Source organism: Pyrus communis, chromosome 7 (genome assembly GCF_041283825.1).
Source record: "Pyrus communis isolate YQ-2024b chromosome 7, ASM4128382v1, whole genome shotgun sequence".
Lineage (NCBI taxonomy): Eukaryota > Viridiplantae > Streptophyta > Magnoliopsida > Rosales > Rosaceae > Pyrus > Pyrus communis.
This window is the reverse complement of record NC_142571.1, coordinates 995560-1017620: the sequence shown is the minus strand read 5'-3', so window position 1 is coordinate 1017620 and position 22061 is coordinate 995560. Positions and strand designations below refer to the sequence as shown.

The following is a 22061-nucleotide window of genomic DNA, read 5'->3' as shown; positions in this document are numbered from 1 at the left end:
TCGATTCTGGCCAAAGCCAAACTTGAACCACATTATTATTAACTCATTATAAGACTTAGCCTACTACATACCTAGTGTTTTTAACCGAATACACTTCAAGTACTTTTGAAACCGGTAAACATTTTATCTAAAAACGCTTTTATATATTTAAAACGACTTGCTAAACCAGCCTTCTACCAATGGAAAAGCACCGAGTCTAGTTAGCAACTTGATGAATCTCAATGGACAAATAAAACTTACTCCAAACTTTCGATCAAAGTTACAAAGTTAAAAGAAAAAAAAAGAGACAATAAATTATGTACAAACCACATTTTAGTTCCCTACTTCCCTGAATAATTTGAATTTCTGGCGGCCAGCCGGAGATTCTCCGCCACATTGTCCTATTTTACTGTGTCGGTGGCTTACCCCGAAACGAAAATACATTAAGTATTCCCGCTGACGACTGCAGATTCAAGTGTAATCAGTGTCGGTACAAGTGGTTGAACAGAGTCACAACAACTCGGCTCATCTCCTCTGAATTTCCACCAGATTACATCAATCGTAACAAAAACTAAACCCTTTTTGCAGCTTTTGATCATCCCACAGATTACAGTGAGAGAGAGGTTTTTGGATGCAAGTGAAATGTTGGTCCAGGACCGCCCAGCTTCAAAAACCTCCAAACCCTCCAAAACCCAGCAACCACTTCACTTTTCTCATCCCAAAACCTTGATTTCCCCCAATTGGGTCTCCTTCAATTTCTTCAAGATCGCCACTTTGTCACTCCTAACATTCACTATCGCCACCCTCTTCTTCCTCTACAACTCCAACGACTCCCCCTCCACCTTCCTCTGCTTCAAATCCCACCTCCACGTCCCCAAACCCCTCCAATACCCCACTCTCACCTTCGATTCAATCCGACCCATCTCCGATAAGTCTTCCAGTTACGCTTCTTTCAGCTCCGATCGATGGATTGTGGTCTCCGTTTCGGATTACCCTTCCAAGTCACTTCGAAAGCTGGTCAGAGTCAAGGGCTGGCAGGTCCTTGCAATTGGGAATTCGAGGACCCCCGTGGATTGGAGCCTCAAGGGAGTCATTTACTTGTCGATGGATGACCAAGCGAAATTGGAGTTTCGGGTTTTGGACTACCTTCCTTATGAATCTTATGTGCGGAAGAGTGTTGGGTACCTTTTCGCTATCCAGCACGGCGCGAAATTGATATACGATGCTGATGATCGCGGGGATGTGGCGGATGGTGATCTCGGTAAGCACTTTGATTTGAAATTGTCAAATGTGGATGTAATGCAGGAGAGGATTTTACAGTATCCTAATGAAAACCCCAATAGAACTGTTGTGAATCCGTACATTCATTTCGGGCAACGATCAATTTGGCCTAGAGGATTGCCTTTAGAAAATGTAGGTGAAGTTGCGCACGAAGGGTACTATAGTGAAGTATTTGGGGGAATGCAGTACATTCAGCAGGGTATATCGAATGGCTTACCCGATGTGGATTCTGTTTTTTACTTCACAAGAAGGTCGGGTTCAGAAGAATTCGATATTAGGTTTGATGAACATGCTCCAAAAGTTTCATTACCTCAAGGTATAATGGTGCCATTGAATTCTTTTAATACGTTGTTTCATTCTAATGCATTTTGGGCTTTGATGCTTCCGGTTTCGGTTAGTACAATGGCTTCTGATGTTTTGAGGGGTTATTGGGCACAAAGAATATTGTGGGAGATTGGTGGTCATGTTGTTGTCTATCCTCCAACTATTTATAGATATGATAAGATTGAAGCATACCCATTTACGGAAGAGAAGGATCTTCACGTAAATGTGGGTCGATTAATCAAGTTCCTGGTTACTTGGAGATCTAGTAAGATTAGGTTGTTTGATAAAATTTTGGAATTGAGTTATTTGATGGCGAAAGAAGGGTTTTGGACCGAGAAGGAGGTGAAGTTTACAGCAGCTTGGCTTCAAGATCTGCTTGCTGTGGGGTATATTCAGCCGAGGCAGAAGGTCATGAATTTGGATAAGCCAAGAACAATCATTGGCCATGCAAACTGGAAGGAATTTATTCCTCGAAAACTACCTTCTGTGCATCTTGGGGTTAAGGAATCAGAGATGGTGAATTATGAGATAGGGAATTTGATTCGGTGGAGGAAGTTTTTTGGCAATGTTGTTATGATCTTGTTTGTCAGCGGACCTATGGAACGAACTGCCTTGAAGTGGAGATTGCTCTATGGAAGGGTATTTAAAACCGTGGTGATTTTGTCAGGCAGTTCTAAAGATAAATTCGGTGTGGAGCAAGCTACATTGGACCAAGCATACAAGTAAGTTACTAGTTATGCAATGGTTTCTTTGTTGTCGTTGCCAACGTCCAGACACATTCATGAGTTTCTTTGTTGTCATCATTTTTTAAATGTATATTATGCTGCCCTTACAATTATGCAAATGGTATGTAGGTATCTTCCCAAGATATTTAACAGGTTTACAAGTGCAGAAGGATTCTTGTTCCTCCAGGACAATACCGTTCTCAACTACTGGAATCTACTGCAAGCAGACAAGGCTAAGCTGTGGATTACCAACAAGGTAGTGCAAATTCCCGATTACAAAACCCTGAATTTTAAACCAACACTGAATGATCATTCATGCACTCTCTCTTGTAGTTGCCTCAGTCTTGGATTACATCCTCAGTCAATGGTAAAGACATGGAATGGTTGTCGAAACAAGCAAATATGGTAAAGAAAGTTGTCAGCACTATGCCAGTCCATTTACAGGTCAACTACAAGGAGAGCATGCCAAGGGAGCAGAGTCTCGTTTTGTGCAGCTCCGAGGTATTCTATATTCCACGACAATTTGTTGGGGACTTTATCGATCTTGTAGGTCTCGTGGGAAAATTTGAAATCCACAATAAGGTAGCAGTTCCCATGTTTTTCATGGCAATGGATTCGCCTAATAACTATGACTCAGTGCTCAATACAATGATTTATAAGCCAGAGGCATCATCTAGCAACTCTTCAAGTATTTATTCTGCTCAAGTCGCAGCTGTCCATCCATGGACCGTTTCCAGCGAGTCTGATTACATGAAACTTATAAGATCCATGGCGACGGGTGACCCTCTACTGATGGAGCTGTTTTAAATTACGGTAGGAAACTTTATACCGCTCCCATTTTGTATGAGGCGTCTCAAACGAGATTGGTACTCGAAACAAAGGATCATTTGGTTCGAGTAGGCTTTAATTTCTTTCTAGTTTCCGTTTTTCCTCATGTACATATAGAATTTTCTTTCGCCGGTATGATTCCAGTCATTGATGTAAACTCGTGTCTTACAATTCGTATTTGAGCTGTGGATATATCGAATGAGAAGCATCGTTACATTACCGGTTCAGTGTAGCCCCCTTTTCGTTGTTTATGGCGCTTCATCGATTTATGCCAATTTTCTGCCCCTTTATTTTGCTAATTATTGATGATGGCGATTAGACACTAAATGCAGGGTAAATCAGTATTAACTATAAAATTAAAGCCCTGTTATTCTTATTTGCTCCTAAAAAAAAAAAGCAAGCTATGTGTGAGTTAAATTTGGAGATAGAAATTGTTTTTTATTTCTCGACATTTCCATCCAATTAAGAATACGGTTGTAATTAAGAAATTGAGTTCAAATTAAAATAACAAAGTATGACAATATTCACCAGTGTACTCAAATATCTATAACAAACAACCAAATTAATACATCAAGCGTATTGGAGTTGCATTCATACTACGAAACATAGTATTCAACTTACACATGTATGGTTATATTATTTGTCTCTTTGCAATTACCAAAAGTGGGTTAAGTGAAATTATCGATTAGTTCAGTTGGTAAATGGAACTCACAAAATCCCTCAATGTTTAATCCCAACAAACTATTCATTTTTCGTTTGGGAATTATATTAGTACTCCAAATGTAACAACTCGTTCCTAATTTTACGATTTTATTAATTTTTAAAAATAATTTGACGAAAATGTCTCTAGAGGCAAGATGTTGACTTTCGTTGACCATTGTATAACGAGACGTATGAAAAATTATTTTACCGAATCCTTGTAGTAATCAACATTACAAACGCGTAAGCGCAAGCAAAACTAAATTTAGAGTTACAACATAGATTCTACGAAGCACTGAATGTCGAGGATATTTTTCTTTCTCATGTATATTATTTTTTTATGACTTTAGCTTGTGCGCCAAATGAGGCCCAACCCCCCCCCCCCCCCCCCCCCCCCCCCAACTCTTCTCCCTCGCCCCGTGTCTGCCTTTTTCTTTCTTCATTTTCGGGAAAACTTTTGAAATTAATATATAATTCATTTTTTATGTTCATGCATCTTGCATTGCTTTACGATGCAATTTCTATTAAGAAAGCACACAATATCCTCCGCTTATACTCATACAAAAGGGACACCCACCTCTCATCTCTCTCCCTCACAACTCTCCTCTCCCTCTCATATCTCTCTTCACTCTCTCTTTCACTTCGAGCACACGTACGCACAACCAACAACCACAAGGACTGCATTCTCATGACATTTGGGAGCCCTGTGAACCAGAAACCATGGACAAAATCCCTCATTTACCTCTCCCTCGCGCTGCACAGTAGCAGCCACTGTGCTTGTCTCTCTGGCGAGTTCTCAGTCTCCGGCGAACAACACCGTCGACCACCACCGTGGTTCGACTTCCCTTGAGGCCAGGAACAAACCCCAAACAAGTTTGGGGGCGGCAAAGCATCGGAGGAGACGGATCGAATTTATAGGGTTCCAACGGTTCGTGATGGTTTTCAGACCACTTCTCGGCCGAATTGGACTTCGGTCCAGGTATGAAAGTTGTTCATTTCATTGAAATTAAGCACAAATCACATATTTTTCTAATCTATCGTCGTTCTCTGGAGGGCACTGATTATGGCAGTATCTTTGTTCAAAATCTGTAAGTGTTTACTTATTGTATTATTTATGTAAAAATAATTGTATTTGAACATAACTATTTTGCATATTTTGTATTAATGTTGTTCCTTGTTAACTCTGTTTTGTCTTATATTTTGAATATAGGATACCTGTTGAATTGACAATGGTTTCTGGCTACGCGGCTGTTGTGTTGGCCGGGGTTATGTTCTCCACATGATGGCGTTGAATGATGTGGGTTGTGTTTAGCAGCTAGATGGCCTATTTGATCCCACTTCTGATGCTCATGATTTTTCTAATGTTGAACGTTTTTTTAAAAAACTTGTTTCAATTGAAGAAGTGTTGTGTGGTTGACAAGTCAAAATTGGATAGGAATGGTCATGGCATTGCATCAGAGGACATAAGAGATTTGGAGGACGTCTTTGTCGGATTGCCCATGTTGAGCTTTCTTGATTCACAGATGAGGAATCAATAAACTTTGATAGGTGACTTCTGCACTCTCATTTGTTTTCCTCTCATTTGTTTTCCTTTTATTTGATTAAGTTTATGCCTAGTTACTAGGTTACATTATAGTATTTGATCAATAAATTGTGATTTTGCCTAGTTACTGATATCAAATTCTTCACTCAATATTGGCTTCTTACTGATTATAATTTTGTATCTAATTTTAATTTTCGTTTGTCATTACGAGTATAATTGGAATTTTCACTTGTGCACCTGTAAATTTTCTCAAATACGCAGATTGGAGGACTACTACCAAGCTTGAGGAGATCATTACTCTAGTTCCTTTCACCTCAAGATCTTTCTTATACTCTGACGATTGAGGTGTTGTTGCATTCGGAAAATATATTCATGTGATTTTGCTTTACGTTATAAATTGACTTTTTTCCATTCGTGTTTGGATTGCTAACTCTAATTAGAAAATATATTCACGAATGAAAAAAGAGTCAATTTATAACGTAAAGCAAAATCACATGAATATATTTCCTGATGCAGCAACACCTGAATCATCAGAGTATAAGAAAGATCGTGCGGTGAAAGGATTTAGAGTAGTGATCTCCTCAAGCCTGGTGGTAGTCCTTCGATTTGCGTTTTTGAGAAAATTTCCAATTATACTCGTAATGACAAACGAAAATTAAAATTATATATAAAATTATAATGAGTAAGAAGTCAATGCTGAGTGAAGAATCTGATATCAGTAACTAGGCAAAATCACAGTTTAATGATCAAATACTATAATGTAACCTAGTAAGTAGGCATAAACTTAAATCAAATGAATATTCAAAACAAGAAGAAGAGACAAATGAAGGGAAAACAAACGAGAGTGCAGAAGCCACCTATCAAAGTTTATTGATTCCTCATCCAAAATAAGTGAATCAAGAATGCTCAACGTGGGCAACTTGACAAATACGTACTCCAAATCTCCTATGTCCTCTGATGCAATGTCGTGACCATTCCCATCCAATTTTGACTTGTCAACCACACAACACTTCAATTGAGACAATTCTTTACAAATACTTTCAACATTAGAAAATGCATGAGCATCATAAATAGGCCATCTAGCTGCTGAACATAACCCACTTCATTCAACACTATCATGTGGAGAACATAACCCTCGACCAATACAGCAACCATGTAGCCAGAAACCATTGTCAATTCAGTAGGTATCCTATATTCAAAATATAAGATAAAACAAAGTTAACAAGGAACAACATTAATGCAAAATAGTTATGTTCAAATACAATAATTTTACATAAATAATACAATAAGTGTAGTTACAGATTTGAACAACGATACTGCCATAATTAGTGCCCTCCTGAGAACGATAGATTAGAAAAATATGTGATTTGTGCTTAATTTCATATGATTCTTGTAAGCAGAAATAAAGTCACAGGTGGCTACCCCCATAAGGATATAAGATGTCCTTACATTGCCACTCGTGATCATCCTGAGACAAAGCTTCCTCAATTAAGGGAGTAGCTCCAGCAATTAGAGAGAGAGCATCAGCAGCTACATTGTCATTTTCAGTTTTATAATTATTTCATAATCGTCACCCATTTTTGCTGAAGTGGAGTGTGAGTATTAATGAGAAGATACTTTAGGCTGTGAAGATCTACTCGAATAAAGTGTCGGCTCTGTAAATACTTGTGCCACTTTTTAACTGCATGTACAATTGCAATAAGTTATCGCTCGTATGTAGATAAGGATTGATTTCAAGGTCCTAATGTTTGGCTATAAAAGGCAATTGGTCGGCCTTGTTGCTGCAAAACTGCATCGATTCCTTTCCCCGAGGCATCACATTCAATCTCAAAAGGAATTGAGAAATTTGGCAAGGCTAGAACCTATGGGGAAGTCATGACCTGTTTCAAGTGAGTGAAGGCATCCTGAGCACTTGAAGACCAAAGAAAACCTTCTTTCTTGGTTAACTGATAAAGGGGTTGGCATATCTTGCAATAGCCAGGAATGAATTTCTTGTAATAACCCGTTAGTCCCAGAAATCCTCTTAAGCTTTTCACATTAGTTGAAGCCGGCCAATCAGCAATGGCCTGCAATTTAGAAGGTTCTGTAGCTACCCCCTCTCGAGAAACAATGTGACCAAGGTACTTGACTTTACTCTGACCAAAGAAACACTTTTGTTTCTTGAGAAACAAGTGATGAGTCTTCAAAATCTAAAGGGTAATGCTCAAATGAGCTGGATGATCCTCCCAAAATTTGCTATAAACGAGGATATCGTCAAAGAACACCAAGGTAAAGTGTCTAATATGAGGTTTAAATATATCATTCTTGAGGTTTTGAAATGTGGTAGGTGCATTGGTGAGCCCGAAAGGCATGACCAAAAATCCATAATGCCCCTCATGAATGCGAAACGCAATTTTAGCAATGTCAACAAGATGCATCCTGATTTGATGGTAATCGGACCTTAAGTCTGAGTTTTGAGAAAAATTGAGCACCACACAACTCATCCAATAAATCATCAATCAACGGTATAGGAAACATATCCTTAATTGTGATGGAATTGAGCTCCTTGTAATCCATGCAAAGACGCCAAGTACCCTCCTTCCCAACCAATAGCACCGAGAAAGAGAAAGGGCTATAACTAGGGCTAATGAACCCTGATTACAATAACTCATTAACTGCTTTCTCAATTTCTATCTTTTGCATTAGGCCATAGTGGTAGGGCCAAATGCTTGGGGGTTTTGAATCAGGAAGCAAAGGGATGCGATGGTCATGAGTTCTCTCTAGGGGGAAATGTAGTAGGGAGCACAAATAACTCCTCAAAGTTCCTTAATAATGTATGCACTTCTTGGTGTTGAGTTGGATCAAGCTTAGAAGCTTCCAACTTGTCTGTGTCCATAGAATAAAGAAATAGGCCTAAGTTTGAAGTGTGAAATGCCTTGTCCAAATGCTGCAAAGAGACTTCGTGTAAAGGGGGAGGAGTGGCGGGCTTGTGAGAAAGCTTATAAGTGGCATGGTGCTTTTGGAATCCCATGGTTAAAAGGTGGAAATCCCATAGGTCAGGACTAATAGTAGATAACCAATCAACCCCCAAAACTAAGCCATAGCCTCCCAAAGGTAAAGCATATAAGTCATGTGTACACTGATAACCTCGAAGAACAAGTGATGCAACCTTAAGACAGCCCTGACTATGCACGTTTCCCTCATCGGTTGAAAGGTTGGGTAGGTTGCAAGGGCCAACCCATGTGCTTAGTCAGTCTAGAGTCAATGAAGCTATAAGTGCTTCTAGAATCCAACAAAATTCTCGCAGAATGTTTCCAAACTAAACCTTCCACTTTCATAGTCTGAGATTTATGTGGTAAATTGGTGCCATAGAACGCACACTTGCTAAGCTCGGTTGCAATTCAGAAGGGATATCCTCAAATTCTTCCTCTTGTTCAACGAAATCCAGCATCAACAGTTGTTTCTAACCACATTTGTGACCCTTAGTCCACTTTTCCACACAAAACAAGCACTCCCGACGTTCTTGTTTCTTAGCAATTTCTTTGGGGCTAAGCTTATTCACAAGTAAATTACCAAATCTGTTGTCAGAGGAAGTGGGAAAAAAGGGAACAACTGCCTGAGGTTTAATTTGTGATGTAGGGCGCTGAGGACCAAGTCTGAGCTCAGAGAGCTTAGTGTTGAGTTGCACTGCAAACGTAATCGCCTCATGCACATTTGCAGGCCTTAAAATCTTCACATCAAATTGCAATTCCTTTCTTAAACCGCCTAAGAAACAACTCTTAAGCAGTATTGGGCCAACATCACGAGTACGGTTTGCCAATCGATGAAACTCAGAAATTTAGTCTTTGAGATTACCAGTTTGGCAAAGTTTGAATAGAGATTTTTCACAATCCTCAAACTCAGAGGACCAAATTCGGTGCAAAATGCTTTAGTAAACTCCTCCCAATGCGGTGTGATCTGAAGATAGTTCATCTAACGGAACCAATGCAACGTCTCCCCCTCTAGATGGAAAGAGATCATCACCTTCTGATGATCATCTGTAGTGTAGTAATCGAAGAACTGTTCCGCCTTGTAAATCTGGGCGAGTGGATCATCTCCGGGAGTGAACTTAGGGAACTCAATCCTGGGCTGCCATTGTTGGCGTGGTTGTGGACCACCTCCATCATAGATCTCCTGATGTGGTGTCCGAAATGGCGCATCGGTAAAAGGAGGAAGATCTATGATGTGATATGGCGAACCACGATTCAGATCGGAAGTGGAGCCACCTTCACCGCCAATCGCCAATTCGCGGCGAAATTGCTCGAAACCCACAAGCAATTTAGTATCCATACCCGCCGATTGTTCCTTTAAAGCCGCAACCATTGTAGCTTCAAGGGCGGAAAAATGAACATCGAAATAGACTTCAAGAGCATCAAAGTGAGCATCCATGGCAACGGTGCATGCAACATTCGAAGGGCGTGGCATACAAGGAAGGAGACCAGAACCGAGAGGATGATACTAATTGTTAAACCCTAACTCGGATTCCTTACTCAACTTGCAGGTATGAATATCTATGGAGATGAACATGAGAAAGTAGAAGGAGATGAGCTCCTGAGATATATTTTTGGGAGAATATTCTTTTCATAAACTCATGGATCCAACCACAGATCACAATTGGCAATATAAAGCCTTTCATTCTTTCCGCCAGTGGCATAATGACTCACTAAAGACAAAAGGAAATAACTAATCCTTTATCAAGCTACTAATGCAATAATCCTAAGTGTGATTAAGGTAATCACAATTACAGATCATAACATCTTTTCACCATATTTATGTTTTCGAAGGTGGGGAGTGGGATCGACGGAGGAGAATTGCAGGAGGTTGAGGTGGATTGACGTTTGGAGAAGGGAGCAGGGGTCGACGGAGGAGGGGATGGGGCAGGGAGCTTCGCAGACTTCGTTCGTTGGTGATGGGATGGGGCAGGGAGCAATTCATGGAAGCTTCCCTTGAGAAAGGAGAGAGAAAAGAGGTCAACGGAATTCGCAAGGTCAGAGAAAGAGAGAGAGGAGAGAGAGGCTCTCTAAGATGTCGACGGCAAGACCACGAAATTGGTTTTCGACGAAGCCCAAACCCGAGAACCACTCAGATCGAGTTCAAAACGGCGTCGGAGAGCCCGCTGATGTCGATCCAGATGAGGAATTTCTCAGCCCTGTCGAAAGATTCGATGCTGGTGTGCGTAGAGGAAGGCTTTAGAACGGTGATTGTGGAGTTTGATTATCTAAGCTTGATATGCATGCTACGGAAAGAGCAGCAAGAGGACAGCAACCTTGGTTGCAGAATTTGAAATTGGAAGCCTACCTTCCATGGTCGGCGTCAATGAAGAAGAAAAGGAATGATGATGAAACCGAGCTTCAGGGTCAACACCAATCCATAAATATTAAACAATTGAATTTTATTTAATATAATTGTTTTTAATATGTTAGTTGATATAATTGTTTTAACCTTTAAAACAATTAATTTTTTTTTTTTTTTGGTCACGTGGCACATTTTTGATAACCATGTAAGCAAATATGTGAAATTTATATTTGCCACATCATCATTTAACAGTCTATTTGACGGATTGACTAACTAATGTCTAATTGCAACGAATTCGTAAGATGAAGTATGTCATTGTAATGTTTAAAACGTGAGGTATGAGATTGTGGTTCGACCTATAGTTGAGGTGGTTTTGTGTAATGCACCTTTCTTTTTAATTTGGCATGTATATTCTACAATTCATAAACAAGTCTTAAGATCCATCGTAGTTTAGTACTACAGTCTAGTAGTATTTCTTTTCACTTATAAATGAGATTATAAAAGGTCTTAAGTTCGTTTCTCGTTAAAGCGTGATTTGAACTACATTATTACTAGCTCATTGTAAGGTTAAGCTCATTTCCTTCCATTTAATATATATGATATCGTTTGTTTGAAGAAAAAAAAGTCTTGAGATCCACCGAACAAAAAACAAAAGAGGAAAGTAAACATTTATTAAAATGCTATAGATACAAGTAGAATCGACAAGTCCAGTACAGTCTGGCTCACATACAAATACAAACACATAGCAACTATGAATTTCAAAACACAGTCCTAAAGGGGGTGTCGGGTGGGGAAGGCTGGGTTCTGGGTTTATTATTATTTTTTTTAATTAATTATTTTAATATTTTTAATTTGGGCTAAATTTTTTTTAAAATTTTTATTTTCACGTGGACCTCTTAATAACACGTGACGTCCAGTCATTGTTCACATAGGTGCTACGTCATCAGTTAACGGGAGACTTAACCGTCAAACTAATGGATGTATGAGACTGTCCCAAAATTAACATTTTAGGTATGAATCTGAGACGAAAAAAAAATCATGTACTAAATATTGGAAATCACAAAATTTAAGGATAGTAAACTGAGATTTATCCTTTATTTTATTACCACATGGCGTGATTTTATTGGTGCATTTTGTTGACATGCTGACATCTTAATGACAAATTGATTTTATAAGTGATACAAGTCTGAATGTGAGGGCTGATTAAGGGGCTTAAAGAGTTGGTGTAGAAAATTACAACCGCGGCCAACATGTCACGCACATTTAATTTAGATGCTCAGAGTCAGTCTGCACGCGTTTCCGAAAAACTCGAAAATTGTGGGGGAAAACTGAACGCGCTTTTATAAATTATTCTTATTGCACAAAAGGCCCGATATTTTCTTATATTTATATCTTTGTCTTGTCTGCTTATTTAATTTAGAGTTGTCCCCTTCAATATTATTTTTTTCCAATTCGAAAAAATTTGTCACTGTATGTAGTCAATTGACTAAAATGTATTTCAATTTAGAACATGGGACCTGATTAAAGTAATATTTTAGATTGGAGAAAGTGCAATACTAGAAACTACTTTTAAAATAATTGACAGATTTTTTGGTAAAAATGTTTTTAAAACTAATTCTCAATAAAAACACAAGTGAATCATGAACGAGTACTTAAAATGTTTTCTAAAAAAACACATAACTGGTGCTTCTTCTAAGAAGCACTTTAAGTGCTTTTGGAACTCAAAGTTTTCGGTCATTTTACAAGCACTTTCAAATGAGCATGTCTATATTCTTTGTAAAAAAATTTTTTTTTTTTGGAATCTTTACTTATTTAGTATTCTATTATTTGAGGTTTATCCGACTTAATTGTAATTATCTCTTCATTTGGATTTTTTTTTTCATACTTTTACATGACATAAGATATTATTCCATATATAATAGAGAACTTTAACGAAAAGCTCCCGGTACTATTTACTTTAACGAAAAACTATATTTTTACACTGAAAATTTAATCCTGATACTATTCACTTTACCCTTTATTTTGTCATTTTCGTTAAAACTCAAAGTTTTCAAATCATTTTTATTAGTTTTCCTTATATAATATGACTTTCTGAAAAGAAAAAAAATTATAATTAGAGATCGATGCAAGTACAACTATGTGAATGGAGTTTTAGATCAACATACACTCCTCTGAAAGAATATTCCTCTAAACTCAACTTGTCGATGAAATTAACCTTTAACAATTAGAGTCATCATTTACAAAAAAAGGGTCATCTCTTTGCCTTGAAGAAGAGATCACCTATCCGTATTTTGTCATAGTTGAAGTTCCTAAGAATTTATTTTTATTTACTTTTTGTACAAGCAAGAACAAAATATATTATTCTATCACATTCATTGTCGTAACGTAACGCGTAATGCTAGGAAAACTAAATTTGTAGACAAAAATTATCATTTAATTGCAAATTTTATTTACAAACTTAATCTCCTTAACATTACCTAACATAACTATCAGTAAGAGATGGAAAAGTATGATAAATCTCTTAAAAAGTTATGGTTACAGTATAATATCATACAAATGAAGGATCAAGAAGCAAATACGCATTAATAAAGGACCAATAAACAAACTACGAGTCAAGGCCCAACGAATATCGGAAGGAAAGGCCAACGAAGAACCTAAAAAAAAAAAAATTAAATAATAAGGGTAGGGAAAACGTGAAGGGAGAGGCGGCAGCTATATAAACAAAGCCACACGAACCTCTGCCGTCAGAGTTCACAATTCTCTTTCTTTCTTCCAATTTTATGGGCTGCAACGCCTGGGACGTTTTCTGAATCCCAAACCCTAATTTCAGTTTTCCTTCCTTTCCACTCTCTCCTCCATTTTCTTCATTTTAGAGAGAGAAAGTAGAGAGAGAGAGACACACACACAGAGATATACATATACTGTAGAGATTTGATTGATTTTGGAGAGAGAGGAAGATATGGGGATAAAGCTGGTGGAGATTTTGGACCAAGGAGTCAGAATCGTCGCCAGATCTTATTCTCATTGCCCCCAGACCAGCCGCATGTACTACCATCCCCCTCCACCGAGCCATGAAGACCACCACCACGGTCACCACAATCTTCACAGCGGCGGCGCCACCAGTTCCGGCGGCGGCGATGTTGTGATGGCTCAGATGCGTTTTTCCGGTGCCAAGGCGGAGGTTGCTGGTTCTGATACCAATGAATTTATTTTTTTCTCTGTTTGATTATTATTATTACTGAAGCAAAATGTATGCAAACAGAGGTTTTGGTTGTTATTATTGGAAAGGAAAAAAATACTGAGTTTTTTTATTCCATTTTTTATTTTATGAAATTAAATTCATTGAATTGAAATTATGATGGATGAGGAATTTTTTACATTAAAAAGGGTGTCCTTAAGAGCATTTTTAAATGATGTCAAAATATCCAAATCATTGATAACGATGACAAAAGACAGCATTATTGTTTGTCCACAAGTCAAATCTGATGTGGCATGACATGTATTGATATCTCTTCTCATTGCTGCCAAATTTGACAGCATCTTGGTTTAAACCATTATCCTTTTGTTTATTTTCATCAAAGAAAATACATATGAATTATTATTTTATGTTTAAAATTTAACATATCGGTTGGAGATTAAAAGTTGAAAAAATGCTAAATTGTCACGTAAGCCTTCAAATTTAAATTTTAGGTTTAAAATTTGACATCTTCTTTGAAGATGGTCTAAGCCAATAAGGTTTTTCACTTTGCGAGAGTCGGAAAGAGAATGTAGCAGTTTTACCTTTACTTTGCAAAAAAATTGTTTTCACACGATTTTTGTGACCTTTGGGTCACCATAGAACAACCTTTATGCTAAGACCTAAAATTTTTTATGTTTTTTGTTAAAAATAATTTCTGCATACTTATTTATTTCTTTTATATATATATATATTTTTTTTTTACAAACTTTTGATTTAATCGATCAAGGTGCCTATTCTCCCAAAAAAAAAAAACGATCAAGGTGCCATAAATAAACAAAAAAAAATGTAGGGTTTTTCCAAAGAATTTAACCATTTAACTTGAATTATAAAAATTGCAGATGTGGTTCTAATTATTGAGCGGATAAGTTTTTTGTATGCACTCGAATTCAAACCTCTTTTATGTACACTCGAATTCAAATACCCTACATTAGTCTAGAGTAGAATTTTGCTTATATCAAACAACTTGAATTGCAATAATTAAAAAATTGCAAACACAAAACAAAATTCCAATTTTTTCATCTAAATTCTGGTTAATGCAAGTGTAATTTCACCAAAAATTAAACATAGTAATAGGATCCACCAAATTTGTTGAAAAGATACATGGCTCACACGGCTTAGTACACTAGTTGTTATGATACAAGTAGTTTCTTGAAAAAAAAAAAAAAAAAGATTAGTTTATTTAGTGGTATGAGAGGGAAAGGCTGGTTGTTGACTAACATATCCACAATTTCGAGCTAGAAGGACTTACGCATGTCACCTAACTGTATGCTGCTATTAGTATGAATGTATGTTGCAATTGGCACATATGAGTCTGCTGTCACTAGTATGAATGTATGTTGGAATTTACTACAATTCACGCACATAAGAACGGTTGACAACGAAACTCAAATTTTGATGAGATGACACACAAAGTAGGGACTTTATGAACGGAGCCAACCATCGTTGGCTAATTCTACTTTAGTTTTTATTTACATCTTATGATGTCAAACATTTTCCACATTTGCGACTTGCGACTTGCGAACGTTAACCATATTTTTGGAGTGGCCCTTCGTCAATGGGATTTAAAAAATGAAGAGGAGCCAGATCGATGGAGAGTCTTGAACAGCCAAAAGTTGTTGGTTTTTCATTTTCAAACTTTTGGTCAAAATAATGATTTACGACATCAAGAGAATATAAGTGGTTTGTAAATTGTAATTGAAGCGGCTAAGAATAAATTTTTGGGTAGTGTTATCTACATATTTATTTTTATCTTTCACACACTTATCTTAATTTCTAATCATCGGATTGAATGAATTAAAGAATATCAATAGACAAAAATTAACAAGGATTTGTGAGAAGTAAAAAGGAAGTGTGAAAAGCACTACCCTTAATTTTTGCATAAAAGATAAAATGGCATCTTCAATGGAAAATGTAAATTTGAGATGTAAAAATTATATTTTACATTTCCAACATATGTAAATGGAAGCTCTATACAATTCAAATGAATGTAATTTTAAGATCCCATTTAATTTTCTCTCTTTTATGAATGGAACCTATCACCAAAGGATATTAAAAAGAATATAAACTTAAGTTTTTATTTACATCTTCCAGCAAAGATGAATAATTTACATTCCGCCATTAAAAAATTTCGACAAAGAAAAGATGTAAAATGCATTTTACATGTCCTATTGGAGATGCCCTAAGGGGTTTGATAACTATTTTTGGTTTTGTTTTTAATGAATATCAATGGTAGAGCAATGGGGTTAGGCCAAATTTAATATGTATGAGATAACGTATAGGTTAAGTCAATTGACCATCCCTTGCACTTCAGTGCACCCCTGTTCTATAGGCTAATTTAAATGGCGTACGATTTCTCTAATCTTATTACCATTTTCTTCCTTCTCTTCCCTTCACATTTTCTTTTTTGTCTTTTTTTCTATATAAAGCGTTTATACAAGATATTAACTTAGTTTAATCGTAAACGTTTAATTAGTAGGAGAGGGAATGAGAGAGAGATTACGAGGGGAGATAATTCTACTCTTTTGAGCCCATGCAATTGGTGAGATTCTCTAATTTTTTTTGCATCATCTCCCCAATATTTGTATGGGCTACTAGTTGGGCTAAACATATCACACCAATTGCATGGGGGGCTAAAAGGAGTATGATTTTTTTCCCTCTTAATCTCTCCATCATTCTATCTCTTTCTATTTAAATGGTTATGATTAAACTACGTCAATATCTTACTTTTTTATAGAGAAAAAAAGACAAAAAACAAAATGTGAGAGAAGAGGATGAAAGGAGAGGGGATTGTGAGGCAAGAGAATCTTACTCCTATTTTGAAAGGGTGGAGAAAGATTTTGGGATTCTTGGGGTGTTTTGGAGCCTTGTCATGGCAACTCATGGATGGGAGGAGTTGTTTTAAGAAAAATTATGGTTTTTATTTTATTTTCTTACAAGGGATATTACTATTTTAAACTAAATTAAGGAAGAGACGAAATTTAAACACAAAACGTGGTGAATTGAAAGTTCTATCCACCAGTGCGATCAACTATTTGCAAGTATATTGAAGATTAAAAGTCATGGAAGACAATTTCTTTGGTAGGGTTTAAAATTTTTAAGTAAATGAATATTATATAAGTCAGTGAACGTTTTTCTTTTAAAGTTATTGACATTGAGAAATGGAATCCAAAAAACCCTGCCCACAAGTCTTCTTGTATAAACAAGCCATATTACCTAAACAAGAAAAAGCATGAACGGAAAAAAAAAAAAAAAAAAAAAAAAAAAACCTCCTTGCCAGTTGCCACCCAAAGTGGAGACAAATTTTAAGCATTTCGGGTTAGGGTTGGGTGTAAAAGTTGGTAAGATTGAGCTAGGCTGAATGTTAGCATCATGAAACTGGCTTTGATTTGACAAATTGATTCATGTTATATAAGGAAACTAGCTACGGTACATGCATTTACTTAACACATTCATTATCTAACAATAGGATAGATATTGGCATTCAAAGATGATAAAAAGAGCAAGAATACAACCGGAAAAGGTATTTGCACCCACTATGCTACATCCATGACAAATATATGATTTTGGGTAGCAGTGGCTAAGCCAAATTTTTTAAATAATGGGGTTATAATATCAAACAAAGAAATTTCATTCGGTCATTTTGTCGAGCACCTAGTAGGCACCTGCCAATTCTTCAACATATGTCGAAAGTTTATACCAACATATGTTAACAACTACTAGTACTTGTAAAGGCTTGCCAATGGTGGATGCAGGATACTATGAAGCAGATGGTCAAGACTTGTCAACTAAGGTATTTCATCAAGCACATGGTGCTCACAATAGAATCGCACATAAGAAGAGAGAAAATAAAGATAAATATGATAAAGGAAAATAGAATAAGTAGGAGAAGGAAGCCTAAAGTTGAGTTCATTGGGCTAATCACATCTTTCAAGCTTAAATATGAAAAGAGAGACCACGCCAACTTTGAATTGGACTACCAATTCCAATGGACGCCCTTTTTCTGACCTTTCTGAGTTAAGAAAGATATTCTTGTTGACTGATAAGACTTGGCTTAGGCATACAATTTGATTCCAATTTCTAGAAGACTAGAGTTTGGTCACTGAATACCAACCAATTATTTTGTCACATTAGCTGAGTTCTTTCCATCTGGATCCTTTTACATTTCTCTCATTTTAGTCTCTCGTTTACATTTGAAGTTCTTTATTCGAACTTTTCCATTTTGAATTCACCTATTAAGAAGATGTTTAATTAATATTTTGTTTTCGGTTTTTATTTTTACATTTTTTGAAAATTAAAAGGCAAATTTTGTACCTACTTTTCAAAAGTTAAAAACTATTATTTTGTGCTTTCAAAATTTAGCTTTCAGTTTTCAATACAAGTCATTGTTAACATTGCACCATAGAGAAAAAAACACTTCGAACTCGATACTTTAATAAAAGCATTAAATAAACACCGCAGCTTACTTCATAATGAATAATGAGGCAATTGCACAAGAAAAACTTCACACAACTAAAAATCAATTAGAACAAGATAAATTAACATATGAGAGGATTTGTTTTCCTTCAATTGAGCTCTTGAAGTGTTTGTTGCAAAAAGTATAATTGTCGAGTTGTATTTTTTTAATTAAATTCATTATTAAAAACAAGTATTTTCATTTGTCTGTGAATGTTTAGTTTCAATGAAGCAACTTGCTATGCCAAGGTTGCACCTTGATTTCTAGTGTGAAAGAGACTTTGATATTTTAAGAAAATATTATATTCCCCCACTGAATGTGAAAGGAAGATAATTTCATGACATTGACAGAAAAATCAACGTCTTATATCAGATTAAATTCAAATAAAAATAAAATAATCTATATATGTAAAGGGAGAAGGCCAGTTTGGTGAAGCATTCAGAAATACCAAGAAAGCCCCTTTGTTTTCTTCACAATCCAAATCCACAAAAATCGGAAAATGGGGACAAACTGGTAAAAACAAAACTACTGTGTTAAAGGACAAAAATAAAATAAAATCAAAAGTAAATACATGCTAAAAATGATGTAGGAGGAATAAGCGCCAACCAGTTGATGGTTTCATCTGGAGGATTCCCATGATCTGAACTGAGTTTAGTGGGAGGTTCAAGAGTAACTACCCACACCCCACTAATATTTAGAGATGAATAACCGAAAGGAAATCCATTTTCGTTTTCACGAGATTAGTGTGTGGTTTCCATTCGTTCGAAATAGAAAAAGGATTGAAAAAATCAGTCACAAATCTCCTTCTTTGTTGTTGCCATTCTGGGTTTTGTGCTCTGCATGCAACAGGCTTTTCAAAATCAGGTACACCACTTTCTGAATTATGTATTAATTTTGTTTTTGTGGTTTTCGATGTTCACATGGATTTTTTGTTTCAATTTTGTATTTGTGATTTTGCGGGTTGTTTTGAATTTACGGATGGCTTTTTCTAGGTTCGGTGAATTTACAGGGAAGAGGGAGAGAGAGGCCTATTGATTTAAACTCTTTTGCTAAAAGCTTCTAATTCATCCTTTATTTCTTTTTTCATCTGGGCAAAATTTTTGATGGATTTATGTATTTTTTTTTTCCGTTGAATTCGAACTCCAATTTGAATTATGGATTCAGAAAAAACAAATTAATGAATTTTTTATTTGCGTGCATGTTGGTCCTGTAACCGCATGATTTGATAATCCGACCGCAAAGCTAATCTTTTCTGTATGTTTTTGGGTTGCAGACCTGGACTGTCGAATGGAGAGGATGAAAAGCAACTGCAGGAAAGCGGCAATGGAGACCTGGCATCAGCATTTTCAAGTCGATCTGGGTAATCTCATAGCCTTCGACCCTCATCACAGATTCCCCTCCATCCCCTTCTCTAAGTTATTTTTCTTTACTTATTCAATATCTCTATTTTTTGGTAATATTTTGTATACTTCTGGGCTTTTTGAAATTATTGCTCTTGAGAAATTAATTGAAAATTTACTTTTGGAAATTGGGATTTTATTTGGATTAATCCCATCAGTAAAGTGGCAGTCATAAGTGAAATAATGAATTTATCACACTATGCTGATGGGTTTTTGTTCAGTGGGTGAAATTCTGATTTGTTTTTTTCATGGTATTTAGGGAGGAATTAGTGAAGGAATGTATAAAGAGAGGGACCGAGTTGGTTTAAGCTATTGCGAATAGTCTTTTCAACTCACTTTCAACTGAAGGCATAGACGGTCCCATTGTGCACATGTTCGCTTCCTGAAACTAAGCTGCCAAGATAGAAAGCATGTGAGTCATTCATCTTATGATTCTCCAACGATTTTATTTTATTTTTTATTTTTTATTTTTATTTTTTAGGTTTGATCATGTATATGAGCATTTGGTAGTGAAACATGTATAGTGCTTCACAATTGAAAAGAAGTGGAATGGTAGTTTCAGGTAATTGTCGAGATTTTTGTTGATCCTCTTTTGTTGTGCTGCCAATTTACGGTTCCTATCATGTAAATTGGTTGACTAAAATGTTAGCGTATGCAAAAAGCCTTTTGCCAAAACAAAGGGTAAATCATTACTGACACTGTAGGAATTTTGAAACGTGTAGGTGGACCGTATTTGATTGAGAATAAGATACCGTGCAATATCGATTTTGGCATGAATGTTGGGGATGAGGTATATATCTTAAACCAGATTACTTAATTATAGTTAAATTAACTTTTTTTTTCTTTTTCTGTTATGTAGCTGAAACAGCTAAAGTTGAGTGTTTTAATCGGTTGTATATATCACCCAGTTTACCTGTTCCTACTGCTGCTCAACAGGGACGAGTTTCACAGCAGGTGAGTGAAAATTCTGGGTTCTTAATTTTCTATTTTCTGATTGAAATTTGATGGTATATCTGATTCAATTGGAAGACTAAGCTAAAAGTACAAGTGGTATTTTTTGGTTAATTTGTTGGTTTTTTGGATGGCTCTTCTGGGTTGTTGTTGATTGTATGTTTTCTGATTGAATTTGGCATCAATTTATCCAATGGATTAATGAGCTAAAACTACAAGTGGGGTTGTTTTGATTTTTGGGTTGTTTAATTTTCTGTTATTTTGTTATGAGAAAATAAGGATTTAAACATGTTAATTAGCTAAGAATTAGTTTACATTGGACAATATATATGATTTTGGATTCGTGTTGGTGTAGCTAGGGACAATTATATCTGTGGATGGATGTTGGGTTGGAAGGTCTACTCATAAAGAAGAACAAATCTAAGGGTAGAGTGAAACTGAAAAGCAGCCAAACTTAAATTGCAATTTGCCAAAGAGCACGATTGGCCCTTTGTTTTAAAATTTTCATACTTCTCATTCTTATGTACCCTTATGTATCGATAACGTTATTCAACTTTAAAACTTTATCCGAAACCATTTGGTGGGTGTTTGGAATTTTGGAATTAGATTTTCAATTTGGTTTGTGAATTGCTAACTTTATCAACTCCTCTTGCTTAACCTCAATTATTTCAGTTGGCATTGGTTGCAGACCCATTTGTTGAGGCTCGAAGAAAAAGGAAGGGGGGAAAGTGTATTCTTGCCATAGATTTTCTGTTGGGAGTGAGCATTGAAGAAAAGGGAAGGTGATAACAGCGGAAGAGGTGGCTTTTTGCTTTTGGCCTTTTGTTTTCTTCATTTTGCTTAATGTTGAGACTTGAGAAAAGAACTTCTAATGTTGAACCCCAATTCGAGAAGATAATGTGAAGAAAAAAAAAAGACACCATAATAATTAGCAAGCAAAAAAAAAAAAGAAAAAAAAGGTGGATTGGTTAGTGTACAATTCATAAATTTCATTTTTGGGTACAATGGGTAGGTGCAAAAAGACTAAGTTAGATGATTGAACATAATAAAAAATTGAAAATAATAAGAAATTGTTGTGATGGACACAAACACATTTTATAAAATAATCACTTAAGAAATATAAGAATATCTAAAACAACACATCTTTGGGGCGCGTAGCGCCCGTGATGCAAAAATGCCTCTCGCACGCACGCTAGTGCGTGCAGAGAGGCTAGTAAAATATAATGAAGGCAGCATGTTCTTCGTGGATCTCCCATGAGGAATTTAGATCCGATTTACTTTTGCACATGGTGATGGTGGACAAGTCCAAATTCGCACGTGGTATAGC

The 22061-nt window shown here is 36.3% G+C and overlaps 1 protein-coding gene and 2 long non-coding RNA genes across 8 annotated transcripts; all 3 read left to right on the top strand.

The window, feature by feature from the left end:
- Positions 1-210: 210 nt before the first annotated feature.
- On the top strand, positions 211-3356 carry LOC137734819 (putative glycosyltransferase STELLO1). The gene is made up of 3 exons (XM_068474111.2): positions 211-2306; positions 2439-2565; positions 2643-3356. The coding sequence occupies exons 1-3, from the start codon at positions 622-624 to the stop codon at positions 3114-3116; spliced, it is 2286 nt and encodes a 761-aa protein (XP_068330212.2). The 5' UTR covers positions 211-621; the 3' UTR covers positions 3117-3356.
- Positions 3357-4229: 873 nt separating this feature from the next.
- Positions 4230-10850, top strand: LOC148695417 (uncharacterized). Its single transcript, XR_015964672.1, has 2 exons — positions 4230-4815; positions 4890-10850. It is a non-coding gene; the product is annotated as an uncharacterized LOC148695417 (long non-coding RNA).
- An 8128-nt stretch (positions 10851-18978) lies between these two features.
- Positions 18979-21879, top strand: LOC137727255 (uncharacterized). Of its 6 annotated transcripts, none has more exons than XR_015964393.1 (7): positions 18979-19247; positions 19657-19743; positions 20043-20195; positions 20265-20345; positions 20506-20573; positions 20692-20737; positions 21423-21879. It is a non-coding gene; the product is annotated as an uncharacterized LOC137727255 (long non-coding RNA). The 6 variants fall into 6 exon arrangements; XR_015964395.1 differs by having other exon boundaries at positions 19657-19798; XR_015964398.1 differs by having other exon boundaries at positions 18980-19247; positions 21407-21660.
- The last annotated feature ends 182 nt before the right edge of the window (positions 21880-22061 follow it).

Coding starts and splice junctions, on each gene's coding strand:
- LOC137734819 (XM_068474111.2), top strand. CDS start 622: ATGTTGGTCCAGGACCGCCCAGCTTCAAAAACCTCCAAACCCTCCAAA. Junction 2,307..2,438: donor ACATTGGACCAAGCATACAA/GTAAGTTACTAG, acceptor AATGGTATGTAG/GTATCTTCCCAAGATATTTA. Junction 2,566..2,642: donor AGCTGTGGATTACCAACAAG/GTAGTGCAAATT, acceptor TCTCTCTTGTAG/TTGCCTCAGTCTTGGATTAC.